The sequence below is a fragment of the Carcharodon carcharias genome, chromosome 26 (genome assembly GCF_017639515.1).
Source record: "Carcharodon carcharias isolate sCarCar2 chromosome 26, sCarCar2.pri, whole genome shotgun sequence".
NCBI lineage: Eukaryota > Metazoa > Chordata > Chondrichthyes > Lamniformes > Lamnidae > Carcharodon > Carcharodon carcharias.
In genome coordinates this window covers 43656538-43675272 of record NC_054492.1, presented here as the reverse complement: position 1 = coordinate 43675272, position 18735 = coordinate 43656538, and the positions used below count along the sequence as shown (strand labels likewise).

Here is an 18735-nt window from a genome sequence, read left to right as displayed (position 1 = left end):
CATCGAGTTCATAAACAAACATAAGCAGTTTTGATAAAAGCCTAGTCAGTCAATTTTAACAAGATCCGTTAACATAACTACCGCAAAATAATTTTACAGTGAAATAATCTGCCGTTAGACATAGGAATTGAAAACGGCTGAAGTGCATCGAACTTACAACATGCTTTGAATGAATTCTTTGCGACAGCTTCTAAATTTATCTCTGGACTGCCGGGTTTGAAAGAGCAGTAACAGTTGATTGGCGAACTTCTCTGCTTAGACTCAAAACAGAAATGGAAGCCCCAGGGAGGGTTGATACTGGCTATCAACTGGGTGCTTTTTAAATATTGACACTTGCTTGTGTTCAGGGAGCCTTGATTCTGTTCACACATGGAACCCTTGTGTTGTAAATTAGCAGAAAAACACTGACTTGTAGCATTTAAAAAATGGCAAAAGATGACGAGGGGCTGGAGTTGCCACTTTTGAGAGCAATTGGAAATCTGGAACCAAATGGCGTTTGTTTCCCCAAAGTGATGCTCCAGACCCAGCTTCTGCTCAAATGCATTTACGTAATCATAAAAGTAAAATCTTTCACAACCCAGTGCAATCAAGCAATGTTTTAGTGTGTAATTCCATTTTTTCCTTGCATTAAAAATGTTCTGTGATATATATGAGAGTGGTAACCTGGGCTGCCACTTTATTAATACAGTTGAAAACTCATTTTTTTAAGTGTGGAAGCAAGTCATCCTCAACCCTGAGGGACTGCCTAAGAGACAGCTGAAAATGGGTTTCTTTCAAAAAAAATGTATAAGGATGTTTAGTCCTCCATCTATGAGTAATCAGATTTTAAACAAGTTGAACAATTTTGAACAATCCTGACTGTACTTTCAGAACTTGAAATATAGAGAAATTTCCCAGCAGTGACATATGTGCAAAAAAATACCCCACCTCCCAAACACAAAAAAGCAGTCACTTCCAAACGATTTAAGGCCCGAAGATTAAATTACAGCTTTGAAATCAGTCCTTCAGTTAGAATAACAACCAATCAAGTTCATAATGTGTCTCATTTACACTTGCTGGAAGTGACATATATTCACACAATGAGACCCTCTCTCCAAACAAAAGGAATATGCTCAAGCCTTGTGCCTTTTTTGAATTACCTAGGAGCTTGGGGAAACTATAATTCCCCCATTGCTTTCTCCATGGCAACACCTCAGCCAATCAGAGTCAACTTGCCAACCAATCAGCATCTTTTTTTTTGGTGTACGTTATTGTGATTGTTTGAAATTTGGCATTCTTCGGTTTGTCCTGATGAGCGTAAGACAAAAAGCTTCGGCAACATGTCCCTCTTTTCAGCAATCAGATTTTAAATACCTGAAGACTTTAAAAACTGTGCAGACCAATTGCTAGCGAGTGTGGTGTATGTCTATTAGTTTCAATTTGTCAGCAAATTAAAAAGTTAAAAACTTTTGAAAGGTGCCCACACATTCTCAAGCAGCTAATGGGGAGCGTTTAATTTGAAGAGCCTCATTGAAGAGCTGCAAATGGGAAAAGTCAGCAGAAGCTCATCATGTCCATTCATTTGATCCAGAGTGTGAGCCATTTTGTGGGCAGAGCTGGCTTCCAGTGCAATAGTTTCTCACAGCAGCAGAGGAGGAGTAGGCCATTTAGCCATTCGAGGCTGGTCTACCATTCAAATAACTTCATGGCTGATCTGGTTGTGGTCTCAACTCCACTTTCCTGCCTGGCCCTAATAACCCTGGACTCCCTTGTCCGCCAAAAATCTGTCTAACTCTGACTTGAATAAATGCAATGACCCAGCCTTCACTGCTCACTGGGGGAGAGAAATCCACAGACCAACAATTCTCAGAAAATGTTTCTCCTCAGCTCAGTCTTAAATGGTAAACCTTTTATTCTCAAACTGTGCCCCTCTAGTTCTAGCTTCTCCCACAAGAGGAAACATCCTCCCAGTATCCAACCTACCCAATCCCCTGAGGATCTTATATACTTCCAAATCACCTCTCATTCTTCTAAACACCAATGGGTATAGGCCCAACTTGTGCAACCTTTCTTCATAGTTTTGCCCTTCATCCCAGGGATCAGTCTAGTGAACCTTCTCTGAAGTGCTTCTAACGCAATTGTGTCCTGTTTCAAATATCATCAAAACTGTAAACAGTGCTCAAGATGCAGTCTCACCAAGGTCCTTTACAGCTGCAATAAAAACTTCCCTACTTTTATATTCCATTCTCCTTGCAATAAACATTCCATTTGCCTTCCTAATCATTTGCTGTACCTGCATGCTAACTGACAGTTCTTTAAACCAGCATAAAGGTCTGCAGAAACACTATTCTCGTTGGTATAACTTATGCCAGAACTTCCTCAATCCTTTCTGCTGGATCAGAACAACCTTGCAGAATTTCTACACATCCCCTACCCCAATTCTTAAATGTACGAATTCATTATCTTTTTTTAAAACTAGAAGGTCACTGTCTTGGTCTGTGTGAGGGAGAGGGAATCTGAAGTGTATCCCCAGCATGATCATCGTGGGGGGCTTGATTGAGAGCTTGCAAACACCAATGTACTATGCCTGCAACGTACTATTAGAAGGAAAGCACTAATTCCTAAATCAGTATTAATAATTGTAGTATCTGCCAGTTCCTGTTCAATCACAAATTTAAAACACAAGACTTCAATTTACCTTGTCATCCTCCAATTTCAGATGAAGCACTGTGTCTCCTGGTTTATAGTCTTTGAGAAGTTCAGCAGATTTCCAAACATCCTCTGTGTCAGGGATCCACACCCTGGCAAACTGAAACACACAAGAGAACGGGACAGTTTAAGAACAATTTCTCCACAGTGAAGGGAGTCAGTATAACTGTTAAATAGCCCCTAATTCTACCATTTAATATCCTGCACACCCTTCCAGAGGCAGGCTAGGGAAACCACCTGAGGCCCTGGCAAAACCACTGCAGCTTTCTCGATGTGCATATATGTGCTGAAAGAGGTTCATTCAGTGCAATTCTCATCCTACTTAGTTCCACCTGGATGGATTTCTGACAGATGCTTTATGCACACACCACAAACTTGGAGAAACTGATTGCATGTTCTGGTTGCTGCACTGAAACCACATACTGAGATGGTCGGGAGATTAAAAATAAGGTTGTAGGAGGTTTAATTTTCCCTTTAATAAAAAAAAGCATTAAACTTCTCAATACTGTCCCTTTTAATAAAGCTGTAGTCAGGCTGAACAGCATTATGAAACATGAACCAGTACAAAGAAACCTTCTGGATGATTCACTGTAGTTGGTTTCACTAAATATTGGAAACAGAGCATGAAGCAACAGAGGTCTGTCAAGAAATAGTTTGGACTGTGTTATAGAGCCCATTATTAAATCAAAATCACTTAATTCAAATTCAATATTTTAGCACCAAAAATGTGACTGTTTTATCAAAGACTTAATTTGAACTTGTTTGATGTAACAATAAAACCAACCTGGAATTGACAGCAGACTGCTTTGTCCCTTTTCCTAAGTGCTCTGCACTAGAAAGAAGGAACTTTCCTTTGTGTACTTATTTTTTTTCTATACTCTTTCATGGGATGTAGCTGTTGCTGACAAGGCCAGCATTTGTTGCCCAACCCTAAGTGCCCATGAACTGAATGGCTTGCTAAGCCATTGCAGAGGGCAGATAAGTTTCAACCACTTGGCTATGATTCTGGAGTCACACGTAGGCCAAACCACTAAGGATGAAAGATTTCCTCCTCTAAAGGACATTAGTGAACCAGATGAGTTATTATGACAATTGATGATAGTTTCATAGTCACCATTACTGAGACGAGCTTTCGATCCCAGATTTAATTAGTTGAATTTCTGGTGCCAGGGTGGGATTTGAACCCATGTCTCCAGAGCATTAGCCTGGGCCTCTGGATTACTAGGCCAGTGATATTATCACTACACTACCATCTCCCTTAAAATTTTCCTCATAGATGAGGCAGTGGAACAGAAACCCTCTACATCAGAGCATCAGAGCCATCCCCCATTTTGATTCCAGGTTCTTAAGAACCAGAATTTGGGTTCAACCTTTAAACCGAGGGAACAAATGCGTACAAAGCAACAGATATCAATAAATGAAATAAAACACTAATAAATTCCAACCTGTCCAAAACTCTGTCACACAGACTGAGACCGAAAAAATAATGGCATTTCAATAATGCACCATTAATATTGTGCAAATCGGGCAGTGACTTATAATGAGGAAGAGGTGGTCAGTGAAATGCCAAAATTGCCAAAAATGGCTGGACGAGCGGTGCTTCTCCACCATTAGCTCTGCCACAGTGATCTCCTGCCCTTCGCGTCCCCATGAATTTCATGAAGTTGTTGCATTTGAACATTAATTACCGATTAAACTAGCCACAGAAAGTTAATTCCAGTAACCAACAGCGTACGTACCCTTTTCATGATGTGATAATTGTTAATGGTTGCCAATCAAACTCTCTTTCCCAGAAAGTGAACAGTTACGTATGTGCAGTCTTATTCCTTCCGGTTGTGAATTGTTCCAGGATTATTGTAAAATTAGCACTTTTTAAAAAATCTTACTTTTCCTGTCTCCATTTGACATTGAGTGCACCCTCGTTCCTATTTATTTCTCAAACCTTTAACCTCATTTAACCACATTGTTGACCAAGATCCCTGTAGTCCATGTTGAGATGTTATCAGCTCACACTTCAAACAGCTTTGCAAGCAACATTTTTTTTAAAACACCCTAAAACATGCAATTGTAAATCCAACAAATGGAACAGGCCACAAAGGTTCCAGCAAAATCTGGCCTGGCCCATTCTGTTGCACAGTATACCCTGTTTAACCATCATCCCCACTTTCATTTCCTTACATTAGTTCCAGGCCTCCTGCCTGTTAAATTTGAAATCCTCCAGTGGTCTTGTTCCCACCCCCACCCCATCCCCAAATCTTTGTAGGCAGAATCTGATGGAGGTGACAGGGTCTTGGGCGCAGTCGAGAGCCCCACATTGCCTCTTTTAGGGACAGAAGCAGGCCTACCACCGGGATCAAGGACCCCAGGGCAGAGGTCCCGCCCACTGAGAGCTGCCAGCCAATCAGAGACCAACAGCTCTACTAAACAGTAATACTACCAGGTACTGCAAGTACGACACCCATCCGAAGCCAGGATCCTCGCTGGGTTCCAGGCCAGAGGTGAGTGATAGGAGGGGTGAGTGGCAAGCATGAACAGGAACCCTCCCCCTGGACCTACCCCCCCCACCCCCCCAGCCCTTCCTGATGCTGGATCACTCGATCAGGCAGGGTGCCTTTGATCGAGGGACGTCTCCAACACCCCCCCCCCCCGGAAGCGTGCAAGCAACTCCCAACAGAGTTTACCTGTCATGCTCCCCGCATGGTGAGCCCCTTGCCCAGTTCTGAGTTATACCAGCGCTGGCATGATGAGGCCCATAAGTGGGCATTAACTGCCTTACTGGTGGCAGGGCAGGTGGGCAGTCCACAGGCCTTCCCGCGATGGACTTAAATCAGGGTCGAGGCAGGAAGATGACTGGGTCCCCAAATCCCATCCTCCCATGTGTAAATGCCACCCTGCCCCCCACCAGGTGGGCATAAGATTCCACCTGTAATCTCCTCCATTTCTAAGTTATCAGCCCACACAAACTCTCCAAGGGTAATTTTAGTCTAACCTGACAGGATCAGGTTAATCTTCTTTTACAGTCTGCCTGACATTACTTTTCATGATCAGTCCATGAGATCCATCCATTCCCCACTGGCTGGTTAAATTAGAATAACCCCTTCCGTTTCTCGAATGCTTTTCTGCATCCTGCCCAGCCATCCCTCCACCTTACCACTGGTGATGCAGTCATTGCACAGCTTTATCCTACTCTCTGCCTCTCCAACTTTCAAAAAAAGTGTCAAAACCCATCTCATCTCTTCAGCTAAGCTTTTGGTAGCCCATCCCACTCTCTCCCTTCCTGGTTCTGTCAGCTGTGGCTTAGTTGGTAGCACTCTCCCCTCTGAGTCACAAGGTTCTGAGTTCAGGTCAAAAATCAAAGCTGACCCTCCAGTGCTGTACTAAGCAAGTGCTGCACAGAGATGTCACCTTTTAGCTGAAATTTAAACCACGGTCCCATCTGCCCTCTCAGATGGGCATGAAAGGTCCCATGGCACTATTTCAAAGGGCAGGAGATGTATCCAGGTGTCCAGGCCAAAATATTCCCTCAATCAACATTGCAAGAACAGATTAACTGGTCATTATCACATTGCTATTTGTGGGAATTGCTGTGTGCAAATTGGCTGCCACATTTACTACCTTACAACAATCTCTTCAAAAAGTATTTCATTGGATGTAAAGTGCTTTGTGATGTCCAGTGGTCATGAAAAGCGCTATATAAATGCACGTCTTTCTTTCTTTTCCTGTACCTATTCTCTATGCATATTTGTGATGTGCTTCAAGACATCCTGCTTGTTAGTGCAGAACTTGAGTATTGTTGAAAAAAAAAGACATATTATTGAAGCTTTTCATCTTGCACTCATCAGGACAGAATTGCGAGAATACCAAATCTTAAAAGTTGGAACAACAATTTAAACTGCATGAGAAGAGGGTGCTGATTGGTTGGCAAGTGGTATTCTTGCAAATCTGTCCTGATGAGTGCAAGAAAAAAGCTTTGACAGCTTGTCTCTTTTCTCAGCAATATTTTTCTTTGTAATAACAAGACCCTGGTATAAATGCAAGCTGCTGTTGTATTGCACCATACACACAAGGTGTTACAGTTTTGACTGTACATACTTCAGTTCTACTAAACAAAATTATATTAAAAGGACTACTTAAATCCAGGAGTCTGATTTTACCGCTTGATAACCTTGGTTTCTGTTGCAGCTTAATGGAAGGAAGCACCTCCATGACTGTTAATTTGATGATGTTCAGACATATGGGTATTGTCCACAGGTTCTTCGTCAGTAGCGAGATAAGATTGAGTGCTTCATTAGAACTGACAAATACTAATGGGATAAAAAAGAATTAACCAACATCTCCAAATAGCTTTATGGATAAAATCTGATGAGTGAATCATCCCTGCCAGCTCAAAAAAAGGCTGTATGATAGTTATTTTTGTTTTGGATTTCCAGCATCCGCAGTTTTTTGCTTTTATCTGTAAGATAGCACTTGCTTTACTAACAATTCGGCAATAGAATCCATCAGCATCTTCATTAGGCTCACTGGCCTGGATTTTGTGGGGGGGCTGGGGAACTGATGGTGAAATTGTCAGCACTCAATTTTATTGCCCCTCTGAAACTGACCTGAACGCCAGGATGTTGGACAAGCGCAGGTTTGCATAGAAGTCCTTAAGTTGCGGTCTATCATTCCAGGGTCCGTCATAAGCTGAGTAGTGGACACCCCTACACCCACCCCCAGAGCCAGCCACCAATGAGAATTTCAACCTTCCCATTCCAAAATTGCTGACAGGAACCCTGTAAAAAATTGCACCTTGTTCAATCAGGTGGAAGGTTTTTAACACTGATGTGAATAATAAAATTTGATGAACAGAGCTAGCCCCGAAAGAATAAGGTTATATTCACGGAGTGCCATAAAGCATCGCTATTTGATTAATTTAAACTAGACCTTCAATAATTTTTTTTTTTAAAGCTTTCTCCCCACAGAATTTCTTAGCTTCTATCTTTGTATTTATTCTGATCTTTAATTTGATCCTTGTAAAAAGATTTAAACGTGATTTTATTTTATCGTTTTATGTTTCGCGGTTGGATGTCCCTGAAAATCCTTTAATGTGATTGGTTGCTCGGACAGCCTGACGACATCACTCCAGCTCCATGTTGGGAATGCCCAGTAAAGAATGCTGCAATCAGTTGCATATTACTGCACCCAGATAGAGGTAAAATTCCTCACCAGAGAAATCACTAGATCTCTCAGCAAGGCTTACTCTTTGGTCAGAGATAAGAACCCTTGCTTCACAGCTGATCTCAAAATCCAGGCTGTTGTTTAACACTCCTATTCTGAAATTTTATGGAATAGATCCCATTAGGTAGGTTGGTGTCATTCAATCATTTCTCACTCTGATTCAGGATTTATTCACCAATAATGGTAACAGAATTAAAATCAACCTATTCCAAGCTCCCTATAAAATTCAAATGGAACAAAGAAACATCAAAAAAAAAAATCGAAACACAAACTTCCCCAGGATTTCTGGCTTTGAAAGGCCATGTTGACAGCTAGCAGAAGGCTTACATGGCCCACTGAATATAGTCTGGAGACCCGAGCCAAATTGAAATTAAACAGAACAGGGGATAAGTGAGCACATGAGTTAGCTAATGGTCCGTATTCAAAGTGATTGGAGCAGTCTAGTTCTTCTATCTGAAACAAATATGGGTATGCTGCCCGTGCCATGTGCAACTCCATTTTGGACATTTAGCACAAAGTTTTCTCACTCTGGTTTCTGCGTTGACTTTTTTTTTATTCTGCATTATTTTTTCCCGAAATAGTAAGAGGTAAACAGCTTTTCAAAAATATGTGGACCAACAAAGGCTACGGAATGGTGCAAGACATTTCTTAAGGCGCAGTAAGATAATGCATCTTGGAAAAAGGAAACATGTAAATCACCAAAGGTGGAAAAGAAATGGTTTTGTCTGCAATTGTTGAACATTTCTTGACAATTTCCAAGTCAGTACAAATTGGAGATCAACAACATGCTAGTACACATGTCCAGAGTATCCAAGCTTGATTTGCCATGCTTGATTTATCTTTGTAACACAGTTGGTGCCCCAGTTTCAAAGTCAATGCGCTTGTTATGACATGGCAGATGCCAGGTGGACCAAATCCACAAAGGGGACTTGGTTCCGCTATCACAAGGGGTTTGCAATTTCTTTTTATTACAAGATGTGTGCACCAAATTCAGAAGTAATTAGCCCACCAAGACCTTTAGAAGTTTTAAAAATTAAATTAAAATATTTAACAAAATAAAAGATTTCAAGCACATACATTAGACTCCAATTACTTATTACTATAATAACTCCTAAAATTCCTAACCAACCTGACCCCCCCAGTTATACTCCATTTAAGGCAACAGTCCAAAATAGATTTTAGATTTAAAACAGAACCAGCAAGTTAACATAACATCCATTTGACAGTGGAATTCCAAATGGCTTTTCCCCAACTTCAGTTTCGTTATATAGCAGGCTTATGCACAAATGGCAGGAGGCTTCATTAAGGTTATTTCACGTACTCCTGTCAGATCTTACATGGCCTTCTCCCACATAGCCGTTCTTTCTCCTTTATATATGTTTCTCTCTTTTTAAATATGTAAATCCGATTGTTCCATGTGTCTTTGAAACTGTATCTTCTTCATCGTTTAAAACTTTCATATTGCCAATATTGTCAGTAACCTTTGGGAAAAAACACACTCCTTTGCCTTGCTTATCTGGCTAGTTGTAAACAGGCTATGATCCCTTTGAAATCCAAACCCCTTCATCTATCTAAAAATACAAATTCCTTACACACAAAACCAGCATCCATGTTTACTCATTAGCATGTCAAGCACATTTCTCTACCCACCTTCTTTTGATGATTTCAAGCTTGCAGTCTACTTGACTCCAAATGTAATTACATCACACAGACAGACCCAACTATCTGTACCCCCATAAACCTTCTTCACAATAATTTTCATAATATTTTTCTGGTTTATTATACTTTTGTGACACGTGATTCAAAACAGTTCAGAGAAGTGCAACATAGATGCCTTCAGGTTCCAAAGCACAAGCAGGATCAGAGCTGAATTTCTGACAAAGGTGAAGCTACTGATCAAAGACAATGCAGATTAAAGACAAATGGATTCCAAATGTTTAATAAACGATTATATTCCTGCTACTACCTTGCTCCCCACAAATCTACACAGTGTAAAAGATACAATATTCACAATATACAATATTCAGTCTACTGAAAAACACTCATTTTTGCACCTATTAGGAAAACATTTTCAAGGCTTAAAGAAAGCCTAGTCAATGTCAAAACTCGCAGATTAGTTTCTGGAAGAATGCACCACAAAAAAGAAGCAATTGCTTCAGGCATCAGTAAAATTCTATCTATTCACCGCCTGCTATTCACCGCCTGTTTCTACCAGTGACTCAGGCACCAGTTGGAAACATCCGAACTTGAAACCTTGGAATTATATTTGTATTTGCATAGAATTGCATCAAGCTGAGGCTGTAATTTACAGTAGGGTCTTGTGCTCACATGGCCTTCCCTTGAGGTAATGAAAGCAAAAAGAATTTTGAAAACTAGCGAGGATCTCCAAGGCAACCAGTAAATGGGTCTATCAACATTTAACCTGATGAGCTGGAAGGGTGCATCATAAAACATGAAAGTTCAGAGTTACTGACGGCTATATCAAGACGGACAACAAAAAAACGATTCATCAAGAAAACTTGAGATACAAAATTGTTGTTTTTTCTCAGTTTCCCAGCAAGATTCCATGCTTATGGATTGGGGATAAAGTAGACAGTTTTTATTATCACCACCTAGGTGCCACACAGCAAACACCAAAAATTCCTGATCCAATCTCTCAGCTGGTTAAGCCTAATTATGAAGGCCCAACATACCACATGGCTGGCCAATCCTGGCACTCTTAAAGACTTAGAAACCACCCTGGTCAATAAGGGGAGAGCGTGCTGGGCCTTACCCAAGCACATCACTCCGAGACGGAAGCACAAGAACCCATCGCTCTGCTCAAGCAGCCAAACCAGTGCTCAAAGGACACTGCCTTCTATAGGCCTCACATGGTCAGCAGGCATCACAGAAGAGCCCAAGGATACTGCCAGCATCCAAAATTCTAAAGCCACTAAAATAAAATGAATTTTGTTTCAAGTTTCGCCCCACAAGTGGCAGCACTCCCAGGTCAACGGGAACACCAGGTATAGATTAAAGCCAGTTATAAATTCCAATTTTACTTAGGGAAGGATAATGCCGGTGCGGAAAATAGAAAATGTCATAATCAGTGAGGAGTTTTCACTTTTCATTGAATCCAGCACCTCTTGATTGATTGACGCCTTCTAAAGCGTCAACATCCTCAACCCCAGTGGCTACTGAAAAATGTTAACAAAAATATCGATGAACTGAAAAGCTACAATGCAAGGATCCTGAGTAACATTCCCCTTCCTCCACCCCAAAAATCTTCCTCATCGTCTACACTGATAAGTGGAAGAGTCCCGACCCACTTCAGAACCCGACATTCCTGAACACGCACCAAATCTCAATTTATGGTCTATATACTCAACAAACTATTGCAGGATATTATCAGTCATGGGATAATTTCAAACTTTCAACTAATTATTTTAACGAAAGAATGCACATTTACAAAGCTGCCCAGTCACGTTGCTAGGTACTATCGTGCTCAAATAAAAACAGAAAACACTGGAAAAACTCAGCGGGTCTGGCAGCATCTGTGGAGAGAGAAACGGAGGTCAGGATTTTCCTGCTCAGTCATGGGTGAGACAGCGCCCAGCCAGAGGTCCATTGCCTTGCGGTAGGCGAGTGTGGAAAATCCCTCCCAGAGTTAACGCTTCAAGTCTGTATGACTCACTCAAAACGTTAATTCTGTTCCTCTCTCTGCAGATGCTGCCAGACCTGCTGAGTTTTTCCCAGCATTTTCTATTTTTATTTCAGATTTCCAGCATCCGCAGTATTTTGGTTTTATACTATGGTGCTCAAGCTGTTCATCAAATGAATTGGGCTAACCCAGATATCTTCATAACCATGTCCTGTGCAAAACAAATAAAAAGTAACAGGGCAACGAGAACAGGCAATGATACCGTCAAATAGTCACTTTTCCAAGTCAATCCCATTTTTAAATTCACATGTGACAGTTTCCAGTTCTCAAAGGCTTGTTCAACATAACTATAAAGACAAGGCCAGCTGACAAAGCAGTATGGAAATATTTGAAACTTAGCTACTTTACAAAACAGTGCTGACTGGATGAAAGATCGCTTGAACAGCATCACTCTGTAATCAATCCTACAATACCAAATCAACAGGCCTAATGATCACTCATATTTCACACCCAGCTATTATGATCCTGGGCCAGACCCCCAGGTTTTTGGCATGGTCCAATTGGGGAGCAGTAGCCTTTTGTTGAAAGTAGTTTAACATTTAAGATCCCAGCTACTTGCTAAGAGAATAAAGCCATACGATTCCGCAGTTTCTGAACAAACAAAAATAAACTTTACTAAACAAAGCCAGAAAAGTAAAACAATTTATGTCAATCTAAACTCGAACATTCAGAGTTAACATGAGTTACATGTGAATTAGCAGGCAAACTATGGTCGAAAACACTACTACAACACATGGCACATGCTGCCAAGACAGGTGACACAGATTTCTCAGCAACCCGCCCATGAGATGTGGGCATTGCTGGCAAGGCCAAGATTTATTACCTATTCCTGTGAGAAGTGATTGGTGGTGAGTAGTGTTCTTGAATACAACTGAGTGGCTTACTAGGGCCATTTCAGAGGGCAGTTAAAGGATCAACCACATTATGTGGCTCCAGATCCACAGCATAATCCAGGCTGGGCAAAGGTAGCAGATTGCCCTCCCTGAAGAAACATGACTGAACCAGAAGGGTTCTTACAACAAATCCAATAGTGTAATTGTCACCGTTACTGATACTAGCTTTTTATTTCCGATTTATTTAATTAATTGAATTTAAAAGGCGGGATTTGAACTCATGCCTCCAGATCATTAGTCCAGGCCTTGGAATTACTAGTCCAGTAACATAACCATTAAACTACCATATCCCACAATCTGACCACTCAATCTCTGAACAATATTCACTTGCAGGGTCATCAATTGGCTGCTATTTTAAAGACTATGACCTTTAGGTGTTTAAAATTAGAGAGGGTTCACGTATAATTACATTTTGCAAATAACTCAGAATCAATACTCAACATGTCATCTCTGGGCTGTTGTGTTTAGTCATGGGGGAAGCTTTTAAAAATGTAGCACATTGGAGTATTTTGATCTGATTTATATTTCCCATTATCTAGGCTTCAGCTAACGTAGCTGCCACAATATAAGAGTGACATAAGACCACTTGCCTTCATTATTTTCCTGTCACTTTGTGATGAAATGTTTCGCATCTGTAATGGAAACTCCCCCCCCCCGCCCCCCCCAACCACCACCCACCCCTTCCCTTAGCCTGGCAGTCAGTGGTCTTGCATCATTATTTAAATTCCACCTGCGTCGCACCGACCAGTTAAGAGCTTAGCCAGCTCCTTGAATCATAATTGGGATTACTTTTGAAAAAAAAGTCGATAACAACATGTGATTTTCAGGTTGAAAACATCCCTATTCCACTCCCTAACTGCTCAGAGTACACCATTGTTCAACTGGCCATTTTAATGTTCTTTCTCCAAGTAGTTAAAGCCATCCCTCTATTCCCATGTCTAATACTATAGTTAAGCTTCCTCTGTTAAGAACACAAATAATTATGATCCATAGGCACCAAGCAATGAATTCATTTATCAGATATTATATGGTTTCAGGGGGTTATATTAGTAATGAGTTAGCAATGGGTGAGGGGAACAGGTCAATTTGTAACTAATTTTACTCACATTATTATAATGTGTATGATATATGCGCGATCTGTCCAAAGACAGGTCATTGGCTCATTGTCTGCTGATGCTTCATCCTGAGCCATTTTCAATTACATAGCAGAAAACAAAAACAAAAACTTGCATTTATATAGCACCTTGCATGTCCACAGGATGGCCCCAACTGCTTGGTGCCAATGAATTGTTTAGAAACATAGTCACTGTTGTAACAAACAGAACGTGGCAGTTCATTTCTGCACGGCAAGCTCCCACAAACAGCAGTGTAGTCATGATCAGATTAAGTGTTTTAGTGATGCTGGAAGAGGGATAAATATTGGTCAGAACACCAGGGGTAACTTTGTTGCTCTCCTTTGAAGTTGTTTTATGCCCATCTGAGAGGACACAAGAGGCCTCAGTTCAATGTCCCAGCTGAAAGACAGTGCAGAGCTGCCTCGGTACTGAGCCACAGTGCAGAGCTGCCTCGGTACTGAGCCACAGTGCAGAGCTCCCTCGGTACTGAGCCACAGTGCAGAGCTGCCTCGGTACTGAGCCACAGTGCAGAGCTGCCTCGGTACTGAGCCACAGTGCAGAGCTCCCTCGGTACTGAGCCACAGTGCAGAGCTGCCTCGGTACTGAGCCACAGTGCAGAGCTGCCTCGGTACTGAGCCACAGTGCAGAGCTGCCTCGGTACTGAGCCACAGTGCAGAGCTGCCTCGGTACTGAGCCACAGTGCAGAGCTGCCTCGGTACTGAGCCACAGTGCAGAGCTGCCTCGGTACTGAGCCACAGTGCAGAGCTGCCTCGGTACTGAGCCACAGTGCAGAGCTGCCTTGGTACTGAGCCACAGTGCAGAGCTGCCTCGGTACTGAGCCACAGTGCAGAGCTGCCTCGGTACTGAGCCACAGTGCAGAGCTGCCTCGGTACTGAGCCACAGTGCAGAGCTGCCTTGGTACTGAGCCACAGTGCAGAGCTCCCTCGGTACTGAGCCACAGAGCAGAGCTGCCTCGGTACTGAGCCACAGTGCAGAGCTGCCTCGGTACTGAGCCACAGTGCAGAGCTCCCTCGGTACTGAGCCACAGTGCAGAGCTGCCTCGGTACTGAGCCACAGTGCAGAGCTCCCTCGGTACTGAGCCACAGTGCAGAGCTGCCTCGGTACTGAGCCACAGTGCAGAGCTGCCTTGGTACTGAGCCACAGTGCAGAGCTGCCTCGGTACTGAGCCACAGTGCAGAGCTCCCTCGGTACTGAGCCACAGTGCAGAGCTGCCTCGGTACTGAGCCACAGTGCAGAGCTCCCTCGGTACTGAGCCACAGTGCAGAGCTGCCTCGGTACTGAGCCACAGTGCAGAGCTGCCTCGGTACTGAGCCACAGTGCAGAGCTCCCTTGGTACTGAGCCACAGAGCAGAGCTGCCTCGGTACTGAGCCACAGTGCAGAGCTGCCTCGGTACTGAGCCACAGTGCAGAGCTGCCTCGGTACTGAGCCACAGAGCAGAGCTGCCTCGGTACTGAGCCACAGTGCAGAGCTGCCTCGGTACTGAGCCACAGTGCAGAGCTGCCTTGGTACTGAGCCACAGTGCAGAGCTGCCTCGGTACTGAGCCACAGTGCAGAGCTCCCTTGGTACTGAGCCACAGAGCAGAGCTGCCTCGGTACTGAGCCACAGTGCAGAGCTCCCTTGGTACTGAGCCACAGTGCAGAGCTGCCTCGGTACTGAGCCACAGTGCAGAGCTGCCTCGGTACTGAGCCACAGTGCAGAGCTGCCTTGGTACTGAGCCACAGTGCAGAGCTGCCTCGGTACTGAGCCACAGTGCAGAGCTGCCTCGGTACTGAGCCACAGTGCAGAGCTGCCTCGGTACTGAGCCACAGTGCAGAGCTCCCTCGGTACTGAGCCACAGTGCAGAGCTGCCTCGGTACTGAGCCACAGTGCAGAGCTGCCTCGGTACTGAGCCACAGTGCAGAGCTGCCTCGGTACTGAGCCACAGTGCAGAGCTCCCTCGGTACTGAGCCACAGTGCAGAGCTGCCTCGGTACTGAGCCACAGTGCAGAGCTGCCTCGGTACTGAGCCACAGTGCAGAGCTGCCTCGGTACTGAGCCACAGTGCAGAGCTGCCTCGGTACTGAGCCACAGAGCAGAGCTGCCTCGGTACTGAGCCACAGTGCAGAGCTGCCTCGGTACTGAGCCACAGTGCAGAGCTGCCTCGGTACTGAGCCACAGTGCAGAGCTGCCTCGGTACTGAGCCACAGTGCAGAGCTGCCTTGGTACTGAGCCACAGTGCAGAGCTCCCTTGGTACTGAGCCACAGTGCAGAGCTGCCTCGGTACTGAGCCACAGTGCAGAGCTGCCTTGGTACTGAGCCACAGTGCAGAGCTGCCTCGGTACTGAGCCACAGTGCAGAGCTCCCTCGGTACTGAGCCACAGTGCAGAGCTCCCTCGGTACTGAGCCACAGTGCAGAGCTGCCTTGGTACTGAGCCACAGTGCAGAGCTGCCTTGGTACTGAGCCACAGTGCAGAGCTCCCTTGGTACTGAGCCACAGTGCAGAGCTCCCTCGGTACTGAGCCACAGAGCAGAGCTGCCTCGGTACTGAGCCACAGTGCAGAGCTGCCTCGGTACTGAGCCACAGTGCAGAGCTGCCTCGGTACTGAGCCACAGTGCAGAGCTGCCTCGGTACTGAGCCACAGTGCAGAGCTGCCTCGGTACTGAGCCACAGTGCAGAGCTGCCTCGGTACTGAGCCACAGTGCAGAGCTGCCTCGGTACTGAGCCACAGTGCAGAGCTGCCTCGGTACTGAGCCACAGTGCAGAGCTGCCTCGGTACTGAGCCACAGTGCAGAGCTGCCTCGGTACTGAGCCACAGTGCAGAGCTGCCTCGGTACTGAGCCACAGAGCAGAGCTGCCTCGGTACTGAGCCACAGTGCAGAGCTGCCTCGGTACTGAGCCACAGTGCAGAGCTGCCTCGGTACTGAGCCACAGAGCAGAGCTGCCTCGGTACTGAGCCACAGTGCAGAGCTGCCTCGGTACTGAGCCACAGTGCAGAGCTGCCTCGGTACTGAGCCACAGTGCAGAGCTCCCTCGGTACTGAGCCACAGAGCAGAGCTGCCTCGGTACTGAGCCACAGTGCAGAGCTGCCTCGGTACTGAGCCACAGTGCAGAGCTGCCTCGGTACTGAGCCACAGTGCAGAGCTGCCTCGGTACTGAGCCACAGTGCAGAGCTGCCTCGGTACTGAGCCACAGTGCAGAGCTGCCTCGGTACTGAGCCACAGTGCAGAGCTGCCTCGGTACTGAGCCACAGTGCAGAGCTCCCTCGGTACTGAGCCACAGTGCAGAGCTGCCTTGGTACTGAGCCACAGTGCAGAGCTCCCTCGGTACTGAGCCACAGTGCAGAGCTCCCTCGGTACTGAGCCACAGTGCAGAGCTGCCTCGGTACTGAGCCACAGAGCAGAGCTGCCTCGGTACTGAGCCACAGTGCAGAGCTCCCTCGGTACTGAGCCACAGTGCAGAGCTGCCTCGGTACTGAGCCACAGAGCAGAGCTGCCTCGGTACTGAGCCACAGTGCAGAGCTGCCTTGGTACTGAGCCACAGTGCAGAGCTCCCTTGGTACTGAGCCACAGTGCAGACTGCACTGGAATGTCAGCCTTGATTTTTGTGCTTAAGTGGAACTTCAACCAATGACCTCCTGACTCAGAGGCAAACGTGCTTCCCACTGAGCTCCAGCTGATACCGAAAGGACAAAACCTCTTGGACAGCTGAGTTAGTTGACATACTAAACATTGACTTTTATCAGTCAGGAAGGTGGCAGTTCTAGCTTCAATTAGTTGATCTCAGTTGATGCAGAGCTTTGGGGTGGGAAAGCCAAAACTGACCTCCTTGTCCATGGGCTACTGAGGGGAGGTGAAAGAATACATCAGCCACAACTTCTGCTTCTATCCACAAACCCTTGCTGGAAAAGTTTTAAATGGGGCAACTGACTAGACACGAGGTGAGTGTAGGCCAGTGAGCACAGGGGTGAATGGGCACAGGTAGCAGAGCTTTGGATGACTTCAAGTTTACAGAGAGTAGTATGTGGGGAACCAGCCAGGAGTGCATTGGAATAGTTGAGTCTAAATGTAACAAAGGCATGGATGAAGGTTTCAGCAGCAGATGAGCTGAGATGGGCGGAGTTGAGCAATGTTACAGAGGTGGAAATAGATGGTCTTGGTGATATCATAAATATGAGATCGGAAGCTCATCTCAGGATCAAAAGTGACACCGAGGTTGCAAACAGATTGACTTAATCTCAGACTGTTGCCAGGGAGAGGAATGAAATCGGTGGTTAGGGAATGGAGTTAGGAGCTGGGACCAAAAACAAAGGCCTCAGTCCTCCCAATATTTAACTGGAGGACATTTCTGCTCATCCAGCACTGGATCTCAGATAGGCTGTCTGGTAATTTCGCAACAGTGAAGGGGGTGGGGAGGTAGAGCTGGGTGCTGCCAGCATTCATGCGAAAATTTAACACTGGGCTATTAATCTTCATAAGGACCGGATTATCCAGAACTGTTAAATGCTTCCCAGCAGAGATACTGCACTGGGACTGTGCACCAACAGAGAGTCTCCCTTCAGTGCAACACTAGCTTCTCAGCTCCCTAAATGGACAACCCAAAATACTGAAGTGGGAACAAAGCACAGCCCGACCAAAGAGCAATCAAATCATCCCATATCACCCACGGAATTCAGTCATATTGGGGTTGTCATGGGGAAGTGAAGTCCCTTCTGCCTAGAAGAAGGAAAATGCCAGGATGATGAAAACTCATTTTACATGAATACCCAACTTTGTTTCTGTTGCTAAAACTAATCAACTCGAGAACGTTGTCTCCCTAAATCTTACACTAATTGAAATAGAAATCTGGAGAGCACTTCAGGTTGCAACTTGGAGAAAATCCTGCGACTGAGACAGTTCCAAGGGGTGCTGTGCTCATGAACGCACATCGCATTTCAAACCATGACATCAGACACATGGAGCAGAACCTAATACCCTCCCCTGTGGAAAGTTTGGTGGTGGGGGCATTTAAGTTGCGCAGGGACCCCACAACCTACCTACCCCAATTAAGTTTATGGGGGAAGGCCCATGGACAGTCTTCCTGCTCTGCTGCTGATTGAAGCCCTTAAGTTAGCAATAAATGCT

At 44.9% G+C, this 18735-nt stretch overlaps 1 protein-coding gene across 13 annotated transcripts in view; it reads right to left on the bottom strand.

The window, feature by feature from the left end:
• myo5aa (myosin VAa) overlaps positions 1-18735 on the bottom strand; it is a 203624-nt gene that overhangs the window by 140910 nt on the left and 43979 nt on the right. For all 13 annotated transcript variants that reach the window (XM_041174847.1, XM_041174850.1, XM_041174851.1 and 10 more), the window contains exon 2: positions 2678-2788. In XM_041174847.1, coding sequence (XP_041030781.1) covers positions 2678-2788 — 111 coding nt within the window. The remainder of the gene's footprint in view (positions 1-2677; positions 2789-18735) is intronic.